This window comes from Parasteatoda tepidariorum, chromosome 3 (assembly GCF_982258835.1).
Source record: "Parasteatoda tepidariorum strain Cologne lab strain chromosome 3, Ptep-v5.0, whole genome shotgun sequence".
Taxonomy (NCBI): domain Eukaryota; kingdom Metazoa; phylum Arthropoda; class Arachnida; order Araneae; family Theridiidae; genus Parasteatoda; species Parasteatoda tepidariorum.
In genome coordinates, this window is record NC_141757.1 from 83,324,028 (window position 1) to 83,344,175 (window position 20,148).

The following is a 20,148-nucleotide window of genomic DNA, read 5'->3' on the forward strand; positions in this document are numbered from 1 at the left end:
ATAACAGTCAGCATCATAGTTCTTATCAAATGCATATACGTAATATAAAATATTAGGTTTGGATATTTTTACATCGTTAAAACTATCAAAACTAATCTTATGCAGTGTATATATTTCGTGGATTAATTTGAAAATCTGGCAGGAAAACTGCCGACGTCATATTGCAAAGGATGTCGGCAATGTAATGTGCCGAATTTCTCAGCCTACGACATATACTACATTCCTTCATATTTGTTGTGATTTAGTGCTTCAAAAATTAAATACAGTTAGCAATCTTTCTTTAACATTTATATGTTTATTCAATTTCGTACATCTTGATTGTTAGACTTGGATTATGTAAATACAGTAAAGCCCCGCTATAGTGAACACGGTTTATAGTGAACTCCCGGATATAGTGATCAAACTGTTCGGTCCCGTGCCTTGATGATGTTATTTTTCGTGGATATAGTGAACCAAAAAAGTGAGAAAGTTGGATATTATAAACTCTTTCTGTCTTCGACTGATTTTTTTTCTTCATTTTTTTTGTAATAATTTTGAAATGTCTACTTCAAAATAAATACTTATATTGATTTTTAAAACCATCTATAGAGTGAAATGTAGAGATAAGCATCTTTTCTTGTTTGCTTCTTTTATCTCACTTTCTTATTCTCAAATAAAGGCCAACACAATAATTGTAGTATTATTGGGTATTATAATTGTAGTATGGACAAAATTTTCCCTGAATCAACTTCGCATCAGCTGAAGATTACTAATTATTTTTTTTGTACACAAGACGAAGAATAATAAAAATAAAAATAGGTTAGCACATTTTTGGTTACTACGTATTATTTTTCAGTCATTTTTGTATTTCATTTTATTGGTCATTTATTTAAATAATGTATAATAAAAGGAAGGAGTTCAGAAACATTAATTAAACTTGTTTGCGGAACGGATATAGGGAACTCCCGGTTATAGTGAACCGAAATTTCGGTCCCCTGAAGGTTCACTATAGCGGGGTTTGACTGTAATTTTTATTTCAATGTTGTTATTAACATTAACTATTTTGCTTAATTTATTAAAAATAAATTTCTATGTTAATAATTTTTTTATTTTATTTTAGGAATCTGGCTACTGTGATGTGTGGGATGAACAAATAAACTAAGAATGTTTTTATTCCTTTGATACAAAAACATGAAAGACACCCAAGTAAAACCTCCCATTCCTAAGCCTAAGGCTAAGTCTGGCGTCTCCAAAGTGAAAATGCCAGTTAAGAAAGTTAAGGAGCAGAAAGTGAAAGTTACGAAAACCGAGAAAATCAAAAATACTAAAATAAAAAAGTTGAAAACGGAAAAAGATGAAGCCGCATCCAGTCCCAAACGAAAGCGTGGACGACCGAAGAGCGTAGAAAAAGTACAACCTAAGAAAAAGACTAAAGAACAACAAAAAGCCGTTAAAAACTCTGACAACAAACCTGGTCGCAAGCGAAAGATGCCTCCAACTGTAAATAATAAATTCGAAAAAGATCTCGCACGTCCACCGACTAAAAAACCAAAGATAAATGATTCTAATAACTGCAACATGAATGGCAATATCAAAACTGTGCTTCCAAATATCAAAAGTCATTCAAAAGGCGAATCATCTTCACCTGGAGATTTTATTGCTACGAATCATATTAATGGGAATGTGCATTGTAAAAAAACTACCATCGACTTTAAGAAAGCCCCGGCAGTTCATTCGATTTTGAAAAGCCCCACTTTCATTCCTCCTCAATTTAAGAAAGAGGTGCTAAATGGCAAGAGTTGTTTAAAAGTCCCCAAATCTAACTTTAATCAGGATACAAAAATAACTCCACCAAAAATTCAACTGGCAGTAACTACACCATCTGAAACTAAAAGCGTTGTTAAAAACGTTAAACCACCTAAAATTAATAATTTTATCGTACCTTACAGGGAACCAGTTAAACTTCATCCACAACGGATGGCTAGTCTTGATGCAATGGCTAAATTGCATGTCATTTGCATTCCAGATAGAAAACCAATCGAACATCATTCAAGAACTACCACATCAGTTGTCACGTTCTCTTCTCAACCCTCATCGCATCAGAAATCAGTTACTCAGGTTCACGAACGTATTCACGTTGACCTGAAAAAAGAAGGCAAAGGAAATATTGTTCACAAGCAAATTAATTACGTCAAAGAGAAGAAGGAAGTTTTCGTTTCACACTCCGTTCAGCAGTCGTCTGTTGTTGAACAATCGGAAACGTCGAGCATCAAATCCGAATCGGAGCCTCAAAAAAAGAAGAAACCTAAGTCAACCCAGAAGTCAAATAACTCTTCCGTTCAAAAGAAAGATACCAAGCAAAGCGTTTCCAAGTCATCGGATACAACAAAAAGTGAGAAAAAAACTAAAAACTCCAAAAATAGTGACACTGGAAAAAAGACTGCGAAACTTCCTAAAGTATCGAAACCCCCCAAAAAACCTTCCAAAGATAAACAGTTGGCGAAAGTGAATTCAACCAAACCCAAAAAACTGGAACAAACTAAGTCAGAGGTGAAAGTGAAAGAAACGATTCGAATGCAAAAAACATGCACGTATCAATCAGTTACCACTGTTAATAGCCACGGTACCAGCAATTCTAGTGTCGTTCCAGTCAGTCACGTCGGCATGACAACAAACTTTTCGAAAACTAAAAAAACTGTTGTCACGGACCAAGAGTGTAAAAACAATTTAAACTATACCAGTGATAGTGTTATAAATAAAACGTATTGTGTGACTTCTGAGAGTCCCTGCTCTCTTGGTCATCAAACAGATTGCTGTAAATTCCATGCACAAGCCACGCCTCACATTATTCCTTTTGCCCATGTACAGACTTGTGCCCTTAATCATAGTTTGGTTCGAACTTCGGATCCCTCTTCCTCCCCATCCCATTGTGATGGTAATTTCTCTCTTCACAAGTTTCAACATCAACCATCCTTAATTTATTCATCACCTTCACAAGATTGTGGTAAATATTCTTATATTATTCATTTTGATTGCTTATAACAGTGACTGCCAAACATTCGATCTCGAGATGCTGGTTACACATGGCCAGGGTTGGCAAGTTTTTGACACATGACGGTTTTTACCGGTTTATACCATGGTTTTTACCGTCATGTCAAAAAAAACCTGTCAAAATCTGTCAAAAACCCATAGTTTTGATAAAACTGTGTTTTAATTTGAGTTTAACTGCTTATGATTTAAAATTAATTCATTTGTAGCGTATCTACCACTACAAAATTACAACTACAATTCACTAGTATATAAGACATGTTAACTCGACTCTATGCCGGGGTACCTTTTCATAGATGACATGGTCTGTAGCTCCACCCCCATATTGGTGACCTTCGGACGTGATGTGAACACGCCTACCTTGGCAAAAACGCCCACTTTGATCTGGATACGCCTACATCGGCAGTAAAGCCTACTTCGTTGGATGGTCCACATTGAACAGTTGACTTGCTACTTGTGACTGCATCATTATCCACCTCCTCACGCTGTTGCTACTCAGTCTCATCTCGATCACACACAACGTTAGCTTGCATACACTCGACTGCTAACGGCAACACAGGAGAGACTACAACCGTGAAGTTAATACACCTCTCACATTCAGCACTCAAAAAAATACGGTGATCTTAATACAGCTCTCCCGGCTTCGCACAAAACAGCAATGAATCAACTAGTGGCATCCATTCATCGAATTCTATCATAGCTATAATTCTGGTGGGGGAGTACTGTAGCGTATCTACCACTACAAAATTACAACTACAATTCACTAAGGACTACAATTCACTATAAGACATGTTAACTCGACTCTATGTTGGGTTACCTTTTCATAGATGAAGGTTGACATGGTCTGTAACTACTCTCCCCACACATTTTTGGGCAATAAAATTAGAAAAAAAGTTGTTAAAAGATATTTAAGAACAGATTTTTGCATTTTCCCAACATGATTATATCAAATCATACTAATTGAAGTAAAATATAAGGATATTAAACAAAATTTTCGACATTTCCAAGCATCATTTTGTTTGGCATATTACATTACTGAAGAATGTCAAGTTATTCCTGACTTAGAGTTTGTTAGTAGTTACAAGTTTTGAAAGTTTTGTTTAGCTTATTTCTAATATTTAAGAAATGTCAAATTTTAAATTCTTCTTTTTAGTTCTTGAATTTATTAATAGTTCCAAGTTTTTTTGTTTGTTTATTTATTTCTAACAATTAAGAAGTGCAAAATTTTGAATCCTTTGCAAATCAAGCTATAATGATAAAAGTTAAGTATCACTATTTTAAATAAGTATATTACAATATTTCTATATGAATGTATATCCTTCTATAAGAATACATGTATATAGTTGCAAAATCAATAGCAATCATTTACAACATTCATTTATAAAGGCAATTAAGTGAAAATTATATATTGTCCGCTATATGACATAAATGAAAGAAAACAATAGGTTTTTGACGGTTTTTACCGGTAAAAACACGGTTTTTACCACTGTCATGTCAAAAACCAGTTTTTGACTGCAAAAACCCAACCCTGCACATGGCATTATTGTTAGATCGCGTTAATGGTTGACTAAAACTTCAGAGATTCCTTCATTAAACTGATAAACAAAATATAAGATTTAAAAGATATTTTAAAAAAAGTTGATAGTTCATTTAGTTGGTAGCTCACAGTAGGATTTAGAAACAGTACGATGACATTGAAGTTTCATAAGTTTGGCAACCACTGTATTCAGGGTGTCTGAAAAATACAAATTATCTCGAGAAATACTTATCGGCTCAAAAATACAGACGTTTCTAAAAATTGAATAAAATTACACCAAGCTCGCCTTCCTCCCTGCCCCTCCTTGATGTTAGGAGGAATTCGAGGATGGTGAAAATTCTTACATCATTCCAAAGAATGTAATTTGATATGACAAAGTACGAAATTTGAACGAATTTGATTTAATAGTTCGGGAAAAATTTAATTTTAAATTTTACAACTTTTTTAAAATTTTATAACTCAGAAACTATTTGTCCAATTTTGTTCAGATTCATATAAAATTACTTTTTCAAAATTATGTAAGAATTTTTGTACCTTGCAATTCAAAAATTTGTGGACAATTATAAAATAAAATATTTAAAAAATACTAAATAATTATTTAAAATTATTTTTTGTATGAAATTATCTTTGGATAAACAAATTTTATGCAAATATTTTTCGATTCGCTCAAGGTATGAGAAAATATGCAAACATTGAAAACAACATTGGGGGAGAGAGCAAATTTTTGATTGCTTTCCTGACCTGTTTGTTTTAAATTTCCAATTTCGAGGAAATCAAAGAACAATAAACATCAGTAGCAGTCTCGGTCAAGTCCGTGGAGTGACCTACAGCGATGGAAATGTTTTCGGTTCATAGGTTCTTTCCTGACCTAACTATTAGGAATAAATTTCTTAGATTTCGGTTACTCTTCTTCCATATTTTGAGGGTCAGGAATCCAAATCCGTCCAAGAAGAAGTATGTTTATATAGAAAAAAAATACAACTACCATACTTGAGGTCACCCCATTAAACCTTCAAATTGAGACCTGAAACGTGAAAATCCGATTTCTAGATCAAGGTGTTTCTTTTTTTTTCGCCCTGTACTAACCAAAAATTAATTGGAAGAGCTTTCGTAGTTAAAGCGTAAACTAATTTATTAAAAGGAGAAAAAAAATTATCTCATTAAAATTCCCAATTGTAGGAGTCAAAAGAGTTAGATCTCTCGATAGACCGTTAATTTTATTATTACTAAACCAAAACATGTTAAAAACAAATGTAGTTGAAAGATTTTTTTTTTTAAAATTTAGGAAAAAAATTCTAGTATTTTAAATCATAAATATTATACATATACTTTCTAAATATTATGTACAAAATGTTTTTTATTTTATTTATTTATTTTTGTCTCTTTAATCTTTAGAACAAACTTGATATTGTTCTACCAAAGGAATAATTTAATTAATCAATTGATATGAAAACTTAACTCAATATAGAACCAGTTGCTTGTTAGCGAAAAGCTTTTTTTATTATTATTTTTTTTTTATGATATTAACTAATGACAGAGTAAAAAAAAATAAATAAATTAAATCATGTATCCCGTATATGAAAATCTTTTAGCCAAAGATGATTTCATGCGGAAATTATTTTTAATTACTATTTTTTTATTATTATTTATTTTAATGATCGAAACTTTGAATTTAATGTATACAAATTGTTAAATTTTTTTTTTTTTAAATGTAATTAGCAATGACAAAATACGAAATTTGAACGTAATTGGTTGACCCTAGAAATGAAAAATTGAAAAAGTATTTTTGGTTTATTATTTCTCGGAAATTAAGCAACCGATTTTATTCAAAATTAGGATTTTACCATTAACATTGCTTGGAACCAGTGTATATACGTGTATATATTACAATTCAAAAATTTGTCGATCTTCATAATTGAAATGATGATAAATAATTGTTACAAATTATTTTTATGGGAAATCATATCCATGTAGTTTGCATCCAGTTTCATAAATAGGATCAAGAATTTTTCGATTTGCGTTATTGGTTTTAATAGTACCTATTATTAAAATCGTACTAATTATGAAAATCATTATCAAACTATCGAAATTCGTGGAAAAAGGAAGAGAAAAATTACCTAAATTGTTTCATTTTTCGCATTTTAATTTGTATCTAAATTTTATTTTAAACTTAAAATTGTTTTCGCAAGGTCTGCCAGTCGTACGATTGAGGAAACCGGTTGCTGTACCTCCTGCTCCTCAAATCGTATCAACCTCAAAAATATTGAGTATTAGCGATAAAGTGGATAAGTAGACCATGAATATCGCAAAAACAAATATTTAATAGCATAGCGAGAAATGTGACTTTAAATTTTTGAGTTCTTGTTCTTAAAACTACATCTGTTTGGGATCGACTATCTTCTTCTTAGGTATTAGAAATGAGGAAATTGCTTTGATGGTACTAAAACAAATCGGTCTATCAAATCACGCTATTAATCAATATTTAGTAGATAATTACTTGACTAGACAGGGGCTTATCACTTCGAGAGTTTTCATCGCGTTTTCTTTTCTGCGAATAAGGAAACTAAATCTCATATAAAGATATTAAATTTCATTGAATCTATTGAATTACTTACGTTTCTTTTCGATTGATTCGCGTTAATTTGAGGTTTTTTGCTATAAAGTCACCTTGATGAAAGATTGACGTACTAAAATAGCTAAATTCCTTTTAGAGTTATCAATTTTGCAGCTTTTTTTTTTATAAGCCTCACTCATAAGACGAGAAACTTGGAAGTTGGTAAAAGTTAGTCCAGAAATAGTTCTCAGTCACTTTTCGACAATTTTAGTGTAGCACAGTTTAAAAATCTTGAAAAACAACCAACTTATTAATTAAACTTTATACGTTGCTCCTAAATCGTACCGGTTACGATTTAAGCAAAGTGGAATTCCAAGACTTAAACAATAGTTAGCTAGCTAAGAACAAATAGGACGTAACAAGTTGCTTGACAACTGTACGAAGTATTTAAATCTTTACTTACATCACTTTAGTTCTATTATATCCTTACACAGAATGTTGAAAAATTACATTGAAAGCTTGTAAAACCGATAAACTTAAATAAAAACTGAATGCAAGTGCACAGTGACTTGATTCTTCTGCTTGGATCTCAGCGTTAAAAAAAAAAGCTTCTTAATTTATCCGTTAAAAGTGTTCTCTACTCTGTATACTAATTAAGAAATCTGTGGTGGTACTATTTGGGAGAGGTACGACTTAGATAACCTTCCTTACAAAAAAAATACGTTTTCATTTTAGATTTTGTAAATTAACTCAAATATAAACTTTCTTGCCACCTTTGGCGATTAGCTTGGTCAACTTTCAAAAATATCTTGGAGATTATAACATGTGTAAACTTCAATGGTAACCAAGCCGAATGCGCACTACAACAGAATTTAAATATTTTAATTCTTCAATCCCTTCTCAAATACTTTATTTAGTTTTAAATATTATATTAACCAAATTTCTTACCTTCTAGCTGTTTGCCCGATCTGAATTACTTTGATTCCTATTTTAACTATTTTTATGAGATGTGCTTTGTATTGCCAAAGCTCTCTACGTATTAAATTTTAGTATTAATTATAAATCTGCCCTACCATTAAATCATACTAACTACCGTGAGTATGAGTTCGGGACATTGCAGAATAGTAAGCAAAAGAAGTATTAAATTTATTTCCATCTCTATCGTGAAATTGAAAACTCATCCAAATGCTCCATTACGTTCTGTACTACTTCCCTACTCACCTCTCGAGCCATAACTTAAGTATCCTATAATATGTATTTGCAATTGCTCGAAAAAGGCAAGCCAATAATTGGCATGACAATATGCGGCACCATAGCACTTGTCTATATTTAAAATTTCTGCTGCTAAACATAAACAAAAAATTCAGAAAAGACCAAAAATAAATCTAAATAATTACTTCGTAGCTAACTTTTTATTTCTATAAAAATACAAAATTATTCTAAATGAATACTTGACGTATAACTAACTATCCAAGACTACTTAAGTTATTACTTAAGACAATTTAAGAAAAATAATCTTAATAAGTACTTAACATGTAACTAATTTTTTTTAACACTACTTAAATTATTACTTAAAATTATATAATGAAATGAATAGTAACTATAGTGTTGCCCATAGATAGGGAAATACCCGAGTTTATGGCGCTACATTAGTGTTTGTGGCTTATTCCTGAATGTCTAGCTGCAAACTAGACCATGTCCAGGAGGTCGTGAATCCCAAAAAGTCACATACAATAAGAGGTGTAGTTATAAGATCTCATGCAAAAGCCCCACACAATACAGATTTAATCTATTATTGAGGCTCTACATTAGAGAAATATACATGTATAGATTAATTAGTAGGTTTGTATGTGAGCATATTTAATCCTTTGTGGTCGCTTTTACTAAGTTTATACATAGTTGTCTTAATTTTTGTTGAACGAACTTTAATAAGCAGAAAGGAAAAAAATTCATTTTTTAAGAGGTAAAAACGTTCTAACATTTAAAAGCAATTTTTAAAATAATATTCCGAAGCCTGTCGACTTGGGTGAAAAATATTGTTCGATACTATAAGACCATTCTGTTTCTTTTCTATAGTAACTGACATACGACTAAAATTGTTAAAAAAAAAAAAACTTTGGTGGTTGAAAAAAAACATATGACCGCAAAATGCTAAAGCTAGTTTTTCTCACATCTAAATTGCATCTTATTACTAGTAAATCCAATCATTAGATCAGCAATTATTAAGGGTAAAACAGTTTTAGGCTCACTATATATGTACAATTTACATTTTTATAAACTCATTTAATCCGACACTCCTAAGCCAAAATTTGTCTGTTTCTACTAAATAAAATAATAATTAGTTACATATAATTTCCATACTAGAACTTGCATCCGGATTAGCTGAGCTCCATTGTATGCACCTATTTATTATTTTAGTATTTTTGTTAAAAAAATAATAATAATGTCATGTCTTTTTAAGGATGTTGCTGCTCTAGCTCCTTAGTTCAAAATGTCCGTGATCCTTGTCTTCTCAGGAAGTCCATAGTAGCATTTCCACATCATTTCCCTCATCACACTCACATACCCGCCGGCGCTTTCTCCCACGATTCATTCTGTACAGAATACCATCCCAACACTACTCCCATCGATTCTACACGGCACAATGCACAACCATTCAATCCTTCCACGTCCCATTCCAGAGTCGGATGCTGCTCGTGCTGCGAACTCCACACTGGAGGAAGCCAGTGCCACCATCAGACAACCAGTAGTTGCCTTCAATTCATTTCATCACCAAAAAACTCGCCAAGCATGGCATCTTGTGAACAGTCGCCTTTGGATCTTTCTTTGGCTTCTGCATCCTCTGGCTCCAGTTTGGAAAGTGATCACCCTCTGCCGACTGGGCACTATCCTGGCCCGTTGTGCTGTGCAGGAGATGTGCTGCTTTTGAGGACGCCTGCACCGCATAGTTTTCAGCACCCCGCGTTTGTCCATAAAAATCCTTGCTGCAGATGCAGTAGACCAATTATTTGTGAAAATACATCCGTTGAAGCTGCGCAGTGTTCCAGTAGAAGTCTTGAAAAGAACAACCAAGCTATTCAGTTTGTGGATAACGTTTCTATGTCTCCTGCTGCTGCCGTTGCCACTGCTAAGAAATCGTTTGTTGCTCCAGCGCCCCCTGCTGTTAGTGTTGCGAACAGAGATATGCCGAGAGTTATAACAGATCAATTAGTGCAAGCAAAACTCGAAAAATGTGCATCTCCAAAACTGTCTTCGAAAGCTTCTGCTCCAAAGAAACAACGGACTTTTTCTCATGGTTGGAGCTGGAAAGGAAAACCTAGGGAAAGGCTAATAGCTTTTACGGTAAAATAACTTTTTATCATTTTTCTTTTCTTTAAAAGGTAATTTCTAGAATAGATATTTGGTTAATTTAATTCCTTTTATATAAAAGAGTGGTGGGCCATTATATAAGCTCAATTTATATTCTTTACAATTTAGATATTTTTTATCGAGTTTCATAACTTATACAAGGTGCTACTGGAAGGTATTGTCTGTAAGTTCATTGTGAAGGCTATAGGCCAATGGTGATGAACCTATGACCGGCAGGTCTGATACTAATCTACGATAGTTTTTTAAATGACTCATTCGTTGATTTTAATAACTTCTTTTTTCATCGTTAAAAAGCAAACACACAATTTAAACTAAAGTATAAATCGTTGGTCAAATTTATTTTTAAAAAAATAAATATGTAAATAAATGTTTTCAAATAGACATTAGCCAATATATTTTCTGCAGTTTATCACAACACCTGTGTTTAAGTTAATTTTATTTATTTATTTTTCGTTTTGTGATCAAGAAAAATTCTTATTTTTCCCTTATGGTTTGAAAAATACGCATAAAAATTTTTTTCTTTAGCCATTTGTTAGTACCAAATCAAACTGTCACGCATATGATCAGTGCTAGTGCTTGGCTTTTCTTCTAGTTTTTAAAACCTAGAAGAAATATGCACCCTTTTAAAAACTGTGATAATGAAGAATATTTAATAATGTGCATATGTGCGTTTCTTTATTCCTTGTTCATTCAAATACAGAGGCACTATTGGGCATGGTATCATCTGGTATTCAAGCTATCCCTCCCAGGATTTCAAATTTTTGCTTACAACCTGTTGCTTTTCACTTTGAAAAAGAAAAGTTTTGGAAATAAAATAAGATGGGAAAGTAATTATTTTTCTGTAATTTTAAATTTGAGAAAAAAGGGGTTAATTGTGAAGATTTTCGTTAATAAAATTTTGGTTATTCCAAACTGTTAGTAACCTTTTTAGTGGCACTAACTAGGTGACTCATGGACTTGTATTTAACAAACTTCTGCGCAAAAAGTTTCATCGTCCCTGTTATTAGTGATCTAGCGCGTTCAAACCGGCTAGAATCGGTAAAGAAGACAGTCGGCTTTTGGAGCCTTGGTGCCAGCTTATTCACTTTATTCTTGGTGTTCTTTCATGGGAGTTATCGGAACAAAAAAAATTTGGGGGATCATATCAGGACTTAAAAGCAAATGGGAAACGGTTAGAACCTTTGAATTGACCAGTAAAATGGTCATGAAGATGACTGACGGAGGCGCATTGAAGTTTCCAAATGTCTGCCTTGTTGGGTCGGAACTTTTTAAAATGTCTAATGCCTAATGACGGTTCGATTCAAGAGTTTAGTCACGATTGTCAGAGTTTGATCAATGGTTCTTGTTGATGCCCCTAGCAGTACCAACGTTGATTTTTTTCACGACCTTCAAAATATGCCTTGTGTTACCGGTAGACTTGACGCTTTGAAGAACAATCATCGTAACAGATATTCTTTATCATGGAAAAAGATTTCATTGCAAATTTCCCAAATATTGCAAAACTTTATTGCAATCCATCAAGCGCTGCATGGCAGCTTGCATAGAAGGCAAAAAGGGAATTCGATGAAAATTCTTGTTCTTACTCCTTGAATTGCCAGTCTCTTTACCAATTACAACTGGTCTTAAATTGCTGGAACTCTTAAAAACTCCGCAATAAATTCCGTGACGTAACTTTCCTGGGTAATTTGTGAATGGATTATAACTAAATGTTAAATTAATAAAGATTCACTATCATGTGTCTTATTTTGTTGTAATTCTTTTAACGGTAATTACAAAATGTTGTAAACTCTCAGTTATCCGTGAAATTGGAAGCCATAACAAATGAGAATATTTGTTCCGCGGATAATGCTAACTTATAAATAATGTTCTTATCTTAACAAAACTTTTTGTTAATTCAACAGAAACCTGAATTTTTTCACCGCAAAAGAATTAATCAAAAGAAGGAGTGCTAGACATTTATTTAAAATATTTTTTGCTATAGAATTTCCCATGTACCAAATACAAATCAATCGGCAATCCTTCACATTAATAAGAGTATATAGAAAGTTATTATACATTGATAAAAACAATTAAAGGGACCATTGGTTTTTATTTATTTTTTGCGATAATAAACCTAGCCAAAATATCATCCTTATATAAGACCAATGTATGGGAAAACGAAAAAGGGCACAATCTGCACCCTAAATGAGGAAACTGATCACTTCTCCAGCCTCTAACGCTACACAACTCTCGCATCAGCATTTCATACTGTTTACCAGGGTCCTTATCAATCCCTTTGGCAACCGCATCCACTCGTGCATCAAGACACCTTTGAGCTTATCGATGGACATTGCAGCTAATCTTCGAGCTGTAATTGGGCATTCAAGGGCGTTCCATACGTGTTCGATGGCATTAAGGTCAGGGGACATCGCAGGCCATTCCAATAGTTGAATATCCTCCGATTGGAGCTATTCATCAGCCAACTGAGTTTCGCGTGGACTGGCATTATCGTTCATAAGGATACATATATTCCGCCTAAAAGTCTCATATATGGTGCAAGAATCTCATCCCTGTATTGCTGACCTGTTAAAGTAACTCCCATACGAACACATGGAGGTCGGTATATCCGTCTGCCATGATGCCTGCTCAGACCACCTCGACCATATTGGTCCTTTTCGACAATGTTAGTCCGATATTGACTCCCAGGGTACTCTCCAAATGAGAACACGTCTTGAGTCGCGACTTTTCACTGAAAAGAACCTGTCCCCAATCTTTCTCTGTCGAAGTTCTCGGCGCCATTTTAAATAGTTCTTTTTGTGGTTCAGAGTAAAAAGGATGCAGATTATTGGTGCCTAGCATACAGACCTGCATTAAGCATCTGGGTGACTGTCATCCGTAAAATTGATGTTCTTGTTACATTATACAGGTTGCAAAACAATTCTTTCATTGTCGCGAACCTATCCCTTTTAGCTAGAAGTCTCAAATAACAGTCTTGAACCGGCGTTGTTACCTATTTGCGGCCTTGACCAGGTCGGCGGATCACTATTCCTGTCTCTGTGACATGTTTCCACAAAGTGAACGCAACATTTTTCGAAAGTGGAGCCTATGATTGGCCCGCCTCGAGTCTTCCAACTATTCGCCATCTTTTGGTATCGTCTAGACGATGACGACTGGCTTTACTGACGATGTGTAAACTAAGAAACTCAAAAAACAAAGATTAAGCTAAGCTGCGATGTCTAAAACGTCATTACGCTACAAGCTTCGGCGAGAAAATGAGGTACCTCTACACAAACGCAATCACAGGCCACTGCATGGCAGAGGTGTCTGCGACAACTTAGCTATCATTTCATACCTTATTTGGTCCCGCAGTGGACTGATCGTTAAGACACGGTTCCCAGCAGATCACCAAAGTCAAGCATCACTGGCTGCGGTCAGTGTGCGGATGGGTGACCACTTTGATCAGTCTGCGTAGGGACCGAGGGTGTGCTGTATTGGTCCTCGTTAAACTGTTCTACCGTAAAGTGCTCGACTTCGCGTGTAGGTCGTCGGGCTACCGAATCGGGGGTGCCATCCCCTTTGCAGAGGATCAAAATTGTGATGACATGTCTTCGGATCATCCTCAGGGATGTCTCTCAGACCGCCGCCAATAACCCATTGTGCAGCTTTAGTGCGACGTAAATGAACTACAACTGCAAATACAACAAACATACCTTATTTGCGGATAGGCGTTACTTGCGTTTTTTTTTTTTGTTTTTTTTTAATAAAAATTTAAAAAAATTATCAGTGTAATTGTGATATTAAAATTAAGCAATTATAAATTACCCTACAGGCATGATTTAATAAATTCTAAAGAGTTTGAATTTCAGTGGATGATTATCAAACATTAAATATGATTAATTATTATTGTGCCTTGGCGCATCGTACATTTATCAGCACAAAAACGCACTTTTTGTCTGTGAATATTTCTTTTTTCGGCGGATTCTCATTCTCAGACTTCGAATTATGGAAGGAAGAAGGAAGGTAATCTTCATTGTATTGATTTTTGTTTCAGGAAGAACTGACAAATTCTACGCTTTTGGCTATAGCTCCACGACTAATTACCGTACTCTGGGAATAAAAATTAAATTAAATCGAATTTTTTAATTTTGATTTCTCGGGAACGGCTACTATTGAGCCGATTTCGTTCAAACTATTAAATTTGGCAAATTTAATTACCTACACTCTAATTATTTCTGGATGAATGACTTTTAAAAGTAAGTGTTCATATACTGAATTTGGAAAGGGTTGAATTTCCGACCAGTCTCCTTGACTAAACTATTTTGAAGTCTGAGAATCAAAATCTGTCTAAAAAAAGGGAGATATATTTAATCAGAAAAAAAAGTTTAATTTTTTAAAATAAAACCTCATTGGGTTATAGTTCTGTTTGAGATAAGAAAATACCTTTTTTGAAGTTTGAAATAGAGCCATTAAATTGAGAAAAAATAAGTGATTTAATTAACCAATTTAAATTACCTAAAATGGCTTTTCTCATGCCATCTTAGATTTCAGATTAATTTTTTTTAAAGTTTTTAACGAAATTGATGATTTAGTATTATTTGATGACACTTTACCTTTCAAATAAAATGCAAATTTAATTCTTCCCGATATTAGGTTAAGAGAAATTGCTTACTAATTTTCAGAACTTCTGCGCATTTCTTTCTTCTAAAATTCTTCGCGTGCAGGTCGTCGGGCTACCAAAGCGGGGGTGCCATCTCCTCTGTAGAGGATCAAAATTGTGATGCCATGTCTTCGGATCATCCTCAGGGGTGTTTCCCAGACCGTCGTCAATAGCTCATTGTCATTGTGCAGCTCTAGTGCGACGTAAATTAACTACAACAACAACAACTTCTTCTAAAATTCAAAGCAAGAAAACTGCATAAGTAAACCTGGGGCAGTAATAAATAGTGTACATTTGTCTGTTTTTATGTATTTTAAAATTTTTTTAATTAATTTTTAGTGTTAAATTGTGCAAAAATAACGATATTTGTTACATATTTTGAAACAGACAAATGTATAAATACTGTCTAAAAATTGCGGTTGAATTCTACTGTAACACTCGCTATGTATCTCCCATTTTGATCGGATAACATAACATTGTACTTTACATGTTTTGAATGATACTGTCGAGTACTACAAATATCTCATCAGTTTTATTTGAGAAAATGATTGAAAGCATATTTATTATGTTCCTGCTCTTTCCAGTTATGCCATGAGGGAAAAGACCTCATTAAGTAATATTTAAAGTAAATAATTACGACTGTAATAATTCGGTTACGATCGAGTAATTTATTTGATGTAACTATTTTTAGAATGATTCTGCTGCCTGTCCGCGCTTGTGTTATCCCAGTGTTCAACACAAAGAGGGAGATATAATTAACGAGAGGGACTGTGTTCTTCTGAAGTCAGGACCAAAAGAAACAGACTTGCCTTACGTAGCCAAAGTAACTGCACTTTGGGAAAATCCTGATGATGGTAATTATTGCTTTTTCTTTATTACAGTACAGAACCCGTTATCCGGAATTCAGAAAACCGGAAAACCAAAAAACCGGAACGAAATTCGATAAATTTTCCCGCAATTTAAAAAAAATAATTTTTTTTTCCTCATAAGATTTTAGGATTTTTTTTTCTTTTTTGAAAGATGTTTACCTTACCATCATTTCAGAAATAATCATTAGTGTATTACCTCATCGTTTTTTCTTATTTTTAAGATTATTTCCAAATATTTTTTTTTTAGTTGGGTTTAACACTAAAAAAACGGCTTTTTGTAGCGTTTCAAACCGGAAAAATCAGTTATCCGGAATAGCGATAGTCCCGATCGTTCCGGATAATCGGTTCTCTAATCGCTTCTATAATCGCTTCTATCTTAAATACATATGAACTTGAGCTTAATTAATCTGCTGTGGTTGCTCAAATATTGCGGAAACATATTTTTGAATATAATAATTAGCAAAACTAAGCATATTACCCTCCAATGTTTACGACACGAAAATCTCCAGAACTCCCCTTGTTTTTATTTATTTATTTATTTATTTTTTTTTTTGGCATTGACTTTGACAATTAGATAGATTCCTGCAAGTGACGTCATCGCGGGTAAATCGTGGCATTTGCCGATTTAGAAACCACTCGGCTTCGATGCACACTCATGACATCGCTTACAGGTACCCAATAAAATCTGATTTAAATCACGTGGTTAAGAATAAACACTTCACTTCTTCTCAAGTTGCAAGTACACAATTACTGCAACAGCCTAATTTTAAGTATTTTAATTAAATTCAAATAAATGTTGTAACGTTTAATATCGTTTTAAGTTACGTAATTTTCGTCAATATTACATTTTAACTCATGCTATAAAATTTTGAAACTCCTTGAAGAAATTTTTCCAACTGTTTCTTTTCCCCATTAATAATTTTTTTTTTTTTTTTCAAATTTGAAATTTTACTAATTTTTTGTTTCATAATTAAATTGGATTATGTCGTAATGTACCTTAGACAATTAGAAATAAAATGGTTTTGAAGTTTTATATTTTAAACTGTTTGACCCATTTCACTCAAATTTAAGATTTTGCTATAAGAAATAACATAGTTCAAAATAAATTAAAAAATTTTTGTAGCTTAACAACTAAAAACTCTTTCAATCATTATTTATTGAGTAATAATAAATAATTATTTAAAAATACTTTTTTGTATAAAATTATCTTCATTTAATCAAATTTTATAATTTAGCAGAAAAAAGTTTTCCTTCTTGAAAATAGATTTGGAAATAATAATAAAAAAAAGGCTCAGTTTTTCATCACTTCTTCATCAAAACGTTTCAACCATATTTTCCAAATTGCAGCTACCTCATTATAGTTTTGGGTAAAAAAATCTGTATCAATTGAAAAAAATATCTTCTTATTCAGAGAAAGTATATTTTTTGTCTGATATTGCACTTTAAAACTTTATTTGCATTAATTAACATGTTTCAGTTTTACTCATTGAACCATTGAAAATATAATTATTCAGAGTTGCCACTCTACAGGGAAAACTAGGAAAAATACAGGGAATTTAAAAATCACCTAAAATAATAGGGAAATTACAGGGAATTTTGATTTTTTTTTCTTCACAAACTGGGAAAATACAGAGAATTTTGTTTCTTATTTTTGTCTTTTAAAAAATGGTGGCCACTCAAAGTGTAATCTATGGGACATTTAACCATGATATTTCAGCCATACTAAACTATTTCATTTACTATAGCATCATTTAAGTATGTTCAACTGTTTATCCAGCAATTAAAACTAATAAATATAGTTAACCCAATATAGCTCACACAAGAGCACAGTAATTGCTGTTTCCTCTTAATATATTGTGTACAGTGAAAACACATGGAATTTTTCCAGATTTGAGTGGCAACCCTGTTATTAGATCAAGTTTTTTTTTTTTTTTTTTTTTTTTTTTTTTTTTTTTTTTTTAAATCTGAACATTTTATTACCAATTTGCCAATGATTTTTCTATTTCTTTAGCAAGCATGTAAAAAAATAATAATAATATAAATTTTCAATCAGAAACTTAATTTTTATTAATATTCAGTATTTCTACTATGTATATGTTACTAGTATGCAAGAGTTATTAATGTGTAAGAAAAATTACATGGATCAATACAGTATTGTTAAAATTTAAGCCTTTACCATTGGTGTTTCTTATTACCGCCCTTGTAATAAATTTTTGTTATCTGAATCAGAAAAAACTATATACTTTAGAATAACAAGTCACTATTTAAGCTCACAAAGAAAAATTATAAATCCTTAAAGAGAAGGGAAGTTTAAAAAAAACATTGAAATCTGATAGATTGCAAGAAGAAACTGTGAAGAGATTAAAGATAATTATTAGAAATACTTTCACATTTAATTCAGCATTCAAACTAAAGTTTCATTTCGCTCGTATTCCATTTTTAATCTCTCAAATTTTTTCTTTTCCTTTTTTTTGTACATACTTATTAATGTATAAATAATATAATAGAATATATTCATTAACTTTATTTTATAAAAAGTATTTTAGACATATGTTCTTGTACTGTAAGGAAGTAAAAAAAAATTTCTGCACCATTATTGAGCGCTTTTTGCTGTGTGTAGTTGAGTAGAATCCTGTTGGCAACACCACTTTTGGTTTCCAAAGAACTTATGTGATCAAGGAGGTTGTAAGCTCTTCGAAAATTAGTTAGTGATATGTTGTGATAAAAATAATAGTTTTAAACTGTAACGTTCCATCGATTGACCAATTGTGCCAATCAATGGAAGGATACAAAACTCTGTGCAATTGTTTAATTGTAGTATGATCTTTTATATCTTTTAATTAATGTAGGAATCATTATTTTAGGTGAAATGATGATGAGCTTGCTGTGGTATTATAGACCTGAGCACACAGACCAAGGACGTAAAGCAGGTCAAATGGAAGATGAAGTGTTTGCATCACGGCACAAAGATGTCAATTCCATCGCATGCATAGAAGATAAATGTTATGTGCTCTCATATAATGAGTACTGTCGGTAAGTGCAAGTAAACCAATGTGGGTAAAGAATTAAAATTATTTCTTGATTTATTTACATATTTTTAAAGGGTTGAAATGTAGTAAAGAATGTTTCAGTATTCATGCAAAATATGAATTCCATGCAATCAAACGTCAACAGAAAGTATAAAACAGCACTTCAACTGACAGCTCAGGGTTATTAGAGAAGAGCCTTCTTTTTTTCCTTTTATGTTTTTAAGAGGGTATTTTAATTCAGAGAAAATGCAAATTTTTGTGTAAAAATCTCACAGGGTGGCAACCCACTTGGAATTTATCAAGGAATATTTTTATTCTCTAAAAAAAACTGGAAAAATCAAAGATTTTTTTTTTAAAAAAATGGAATTTTTTTCTTTGATTTTCTTAATTTTACTATTATTTTTTCATCCATTAAACCCACTCACTTTTTTAGACAGAAATTTATATCAGTAACTTAGCAATACTTTGCTTGCATCTGAACTTGCTCCATTATTACCCTGTTAAACTAGATGACTTTTCCATGGTTGTTAGATGACTATGGAAACATTTAACTTCTTTGGGGACTGAGCAGTTCATGAAAAGTAAGGAATGTGGTGGGGGCAGATGAAGAGTTAGGGTATTTGCTCCTGTTCATAAAAGCTATGGTCCATGGATCAAAAACATTAATTGTTCAAGTTCATTCCGAAGCCTTGGGGGCATTTTTTTCTTATGACAAAATGATTCAAAAGGTTTTAGTATTTTTAATTTTATTAAATTCTCCAAAAATTATTTAGTTTTAATTTAATAACAATTGATTTTATTTCACACTTTTTAAAAAAAGTTTTCGTACTATCATCCAATCAAATCAATGAATTATTTTTTTCCCTGAGCCAACCAATCACACATCTTATTATTATTGTTAGCAATGTTTGTAGACAAATCGTTACAATTGTGGCATTGACAATAAGATTTTTTCAATCTTATTTTAACCTTTTAAAACATATTTTAATTAGATAAAGGTCCATTTAAGAACCAACTATGTGTTGATAGCATCTAATTTTACTTTTTTGTTGGTAAATTTTTTATTTTCGATTCAAAATTTGAATTGTGCAGTTAATTACAGTGTTGTAAGTTTGTAATTGTTGCTT

General features: G+C 32.4%; 1 protein-coding gene across 2 annotated transcripts in view; it reads left to right on the forward strand.

The window, feature by feature from the left end:
* Nucleotides 1-20,148, forward strand: part of LOC107456354 (uncharacterized) — a 177,309-nt gene that overhangs the window by 149,924 nt on the left and 7,237 nt on the right. For both annotated transcript variants that reach the window (XM_087159711.1, XM_087159710.1), the window contains 4 exons: nucleotides 1,100-2,983; nucleotides 9,580-10,460; nucleotides 15,815-15,977; nucleotides 18,857-19,025. In XM_087159711.1, the coding sequence (XP_087015837.1) occupies nucleotides 1,171-2,983; nucleotides 9,580-10,460; nucleotides 15,815-15,977; nucleotides 18,857-19,025 (3,026 nt within the window). In that variant the 5' untranslated portion in view covers nucleotides 1,100-1,170. The remainder of the gene's footprint in view (nucleotides 1-1,099; nucleotides 2,984-9,579; nucleotides 10,461-15,814; nucleotides 15,978-18,856; nucleotides 19,026-20,148) is intronic.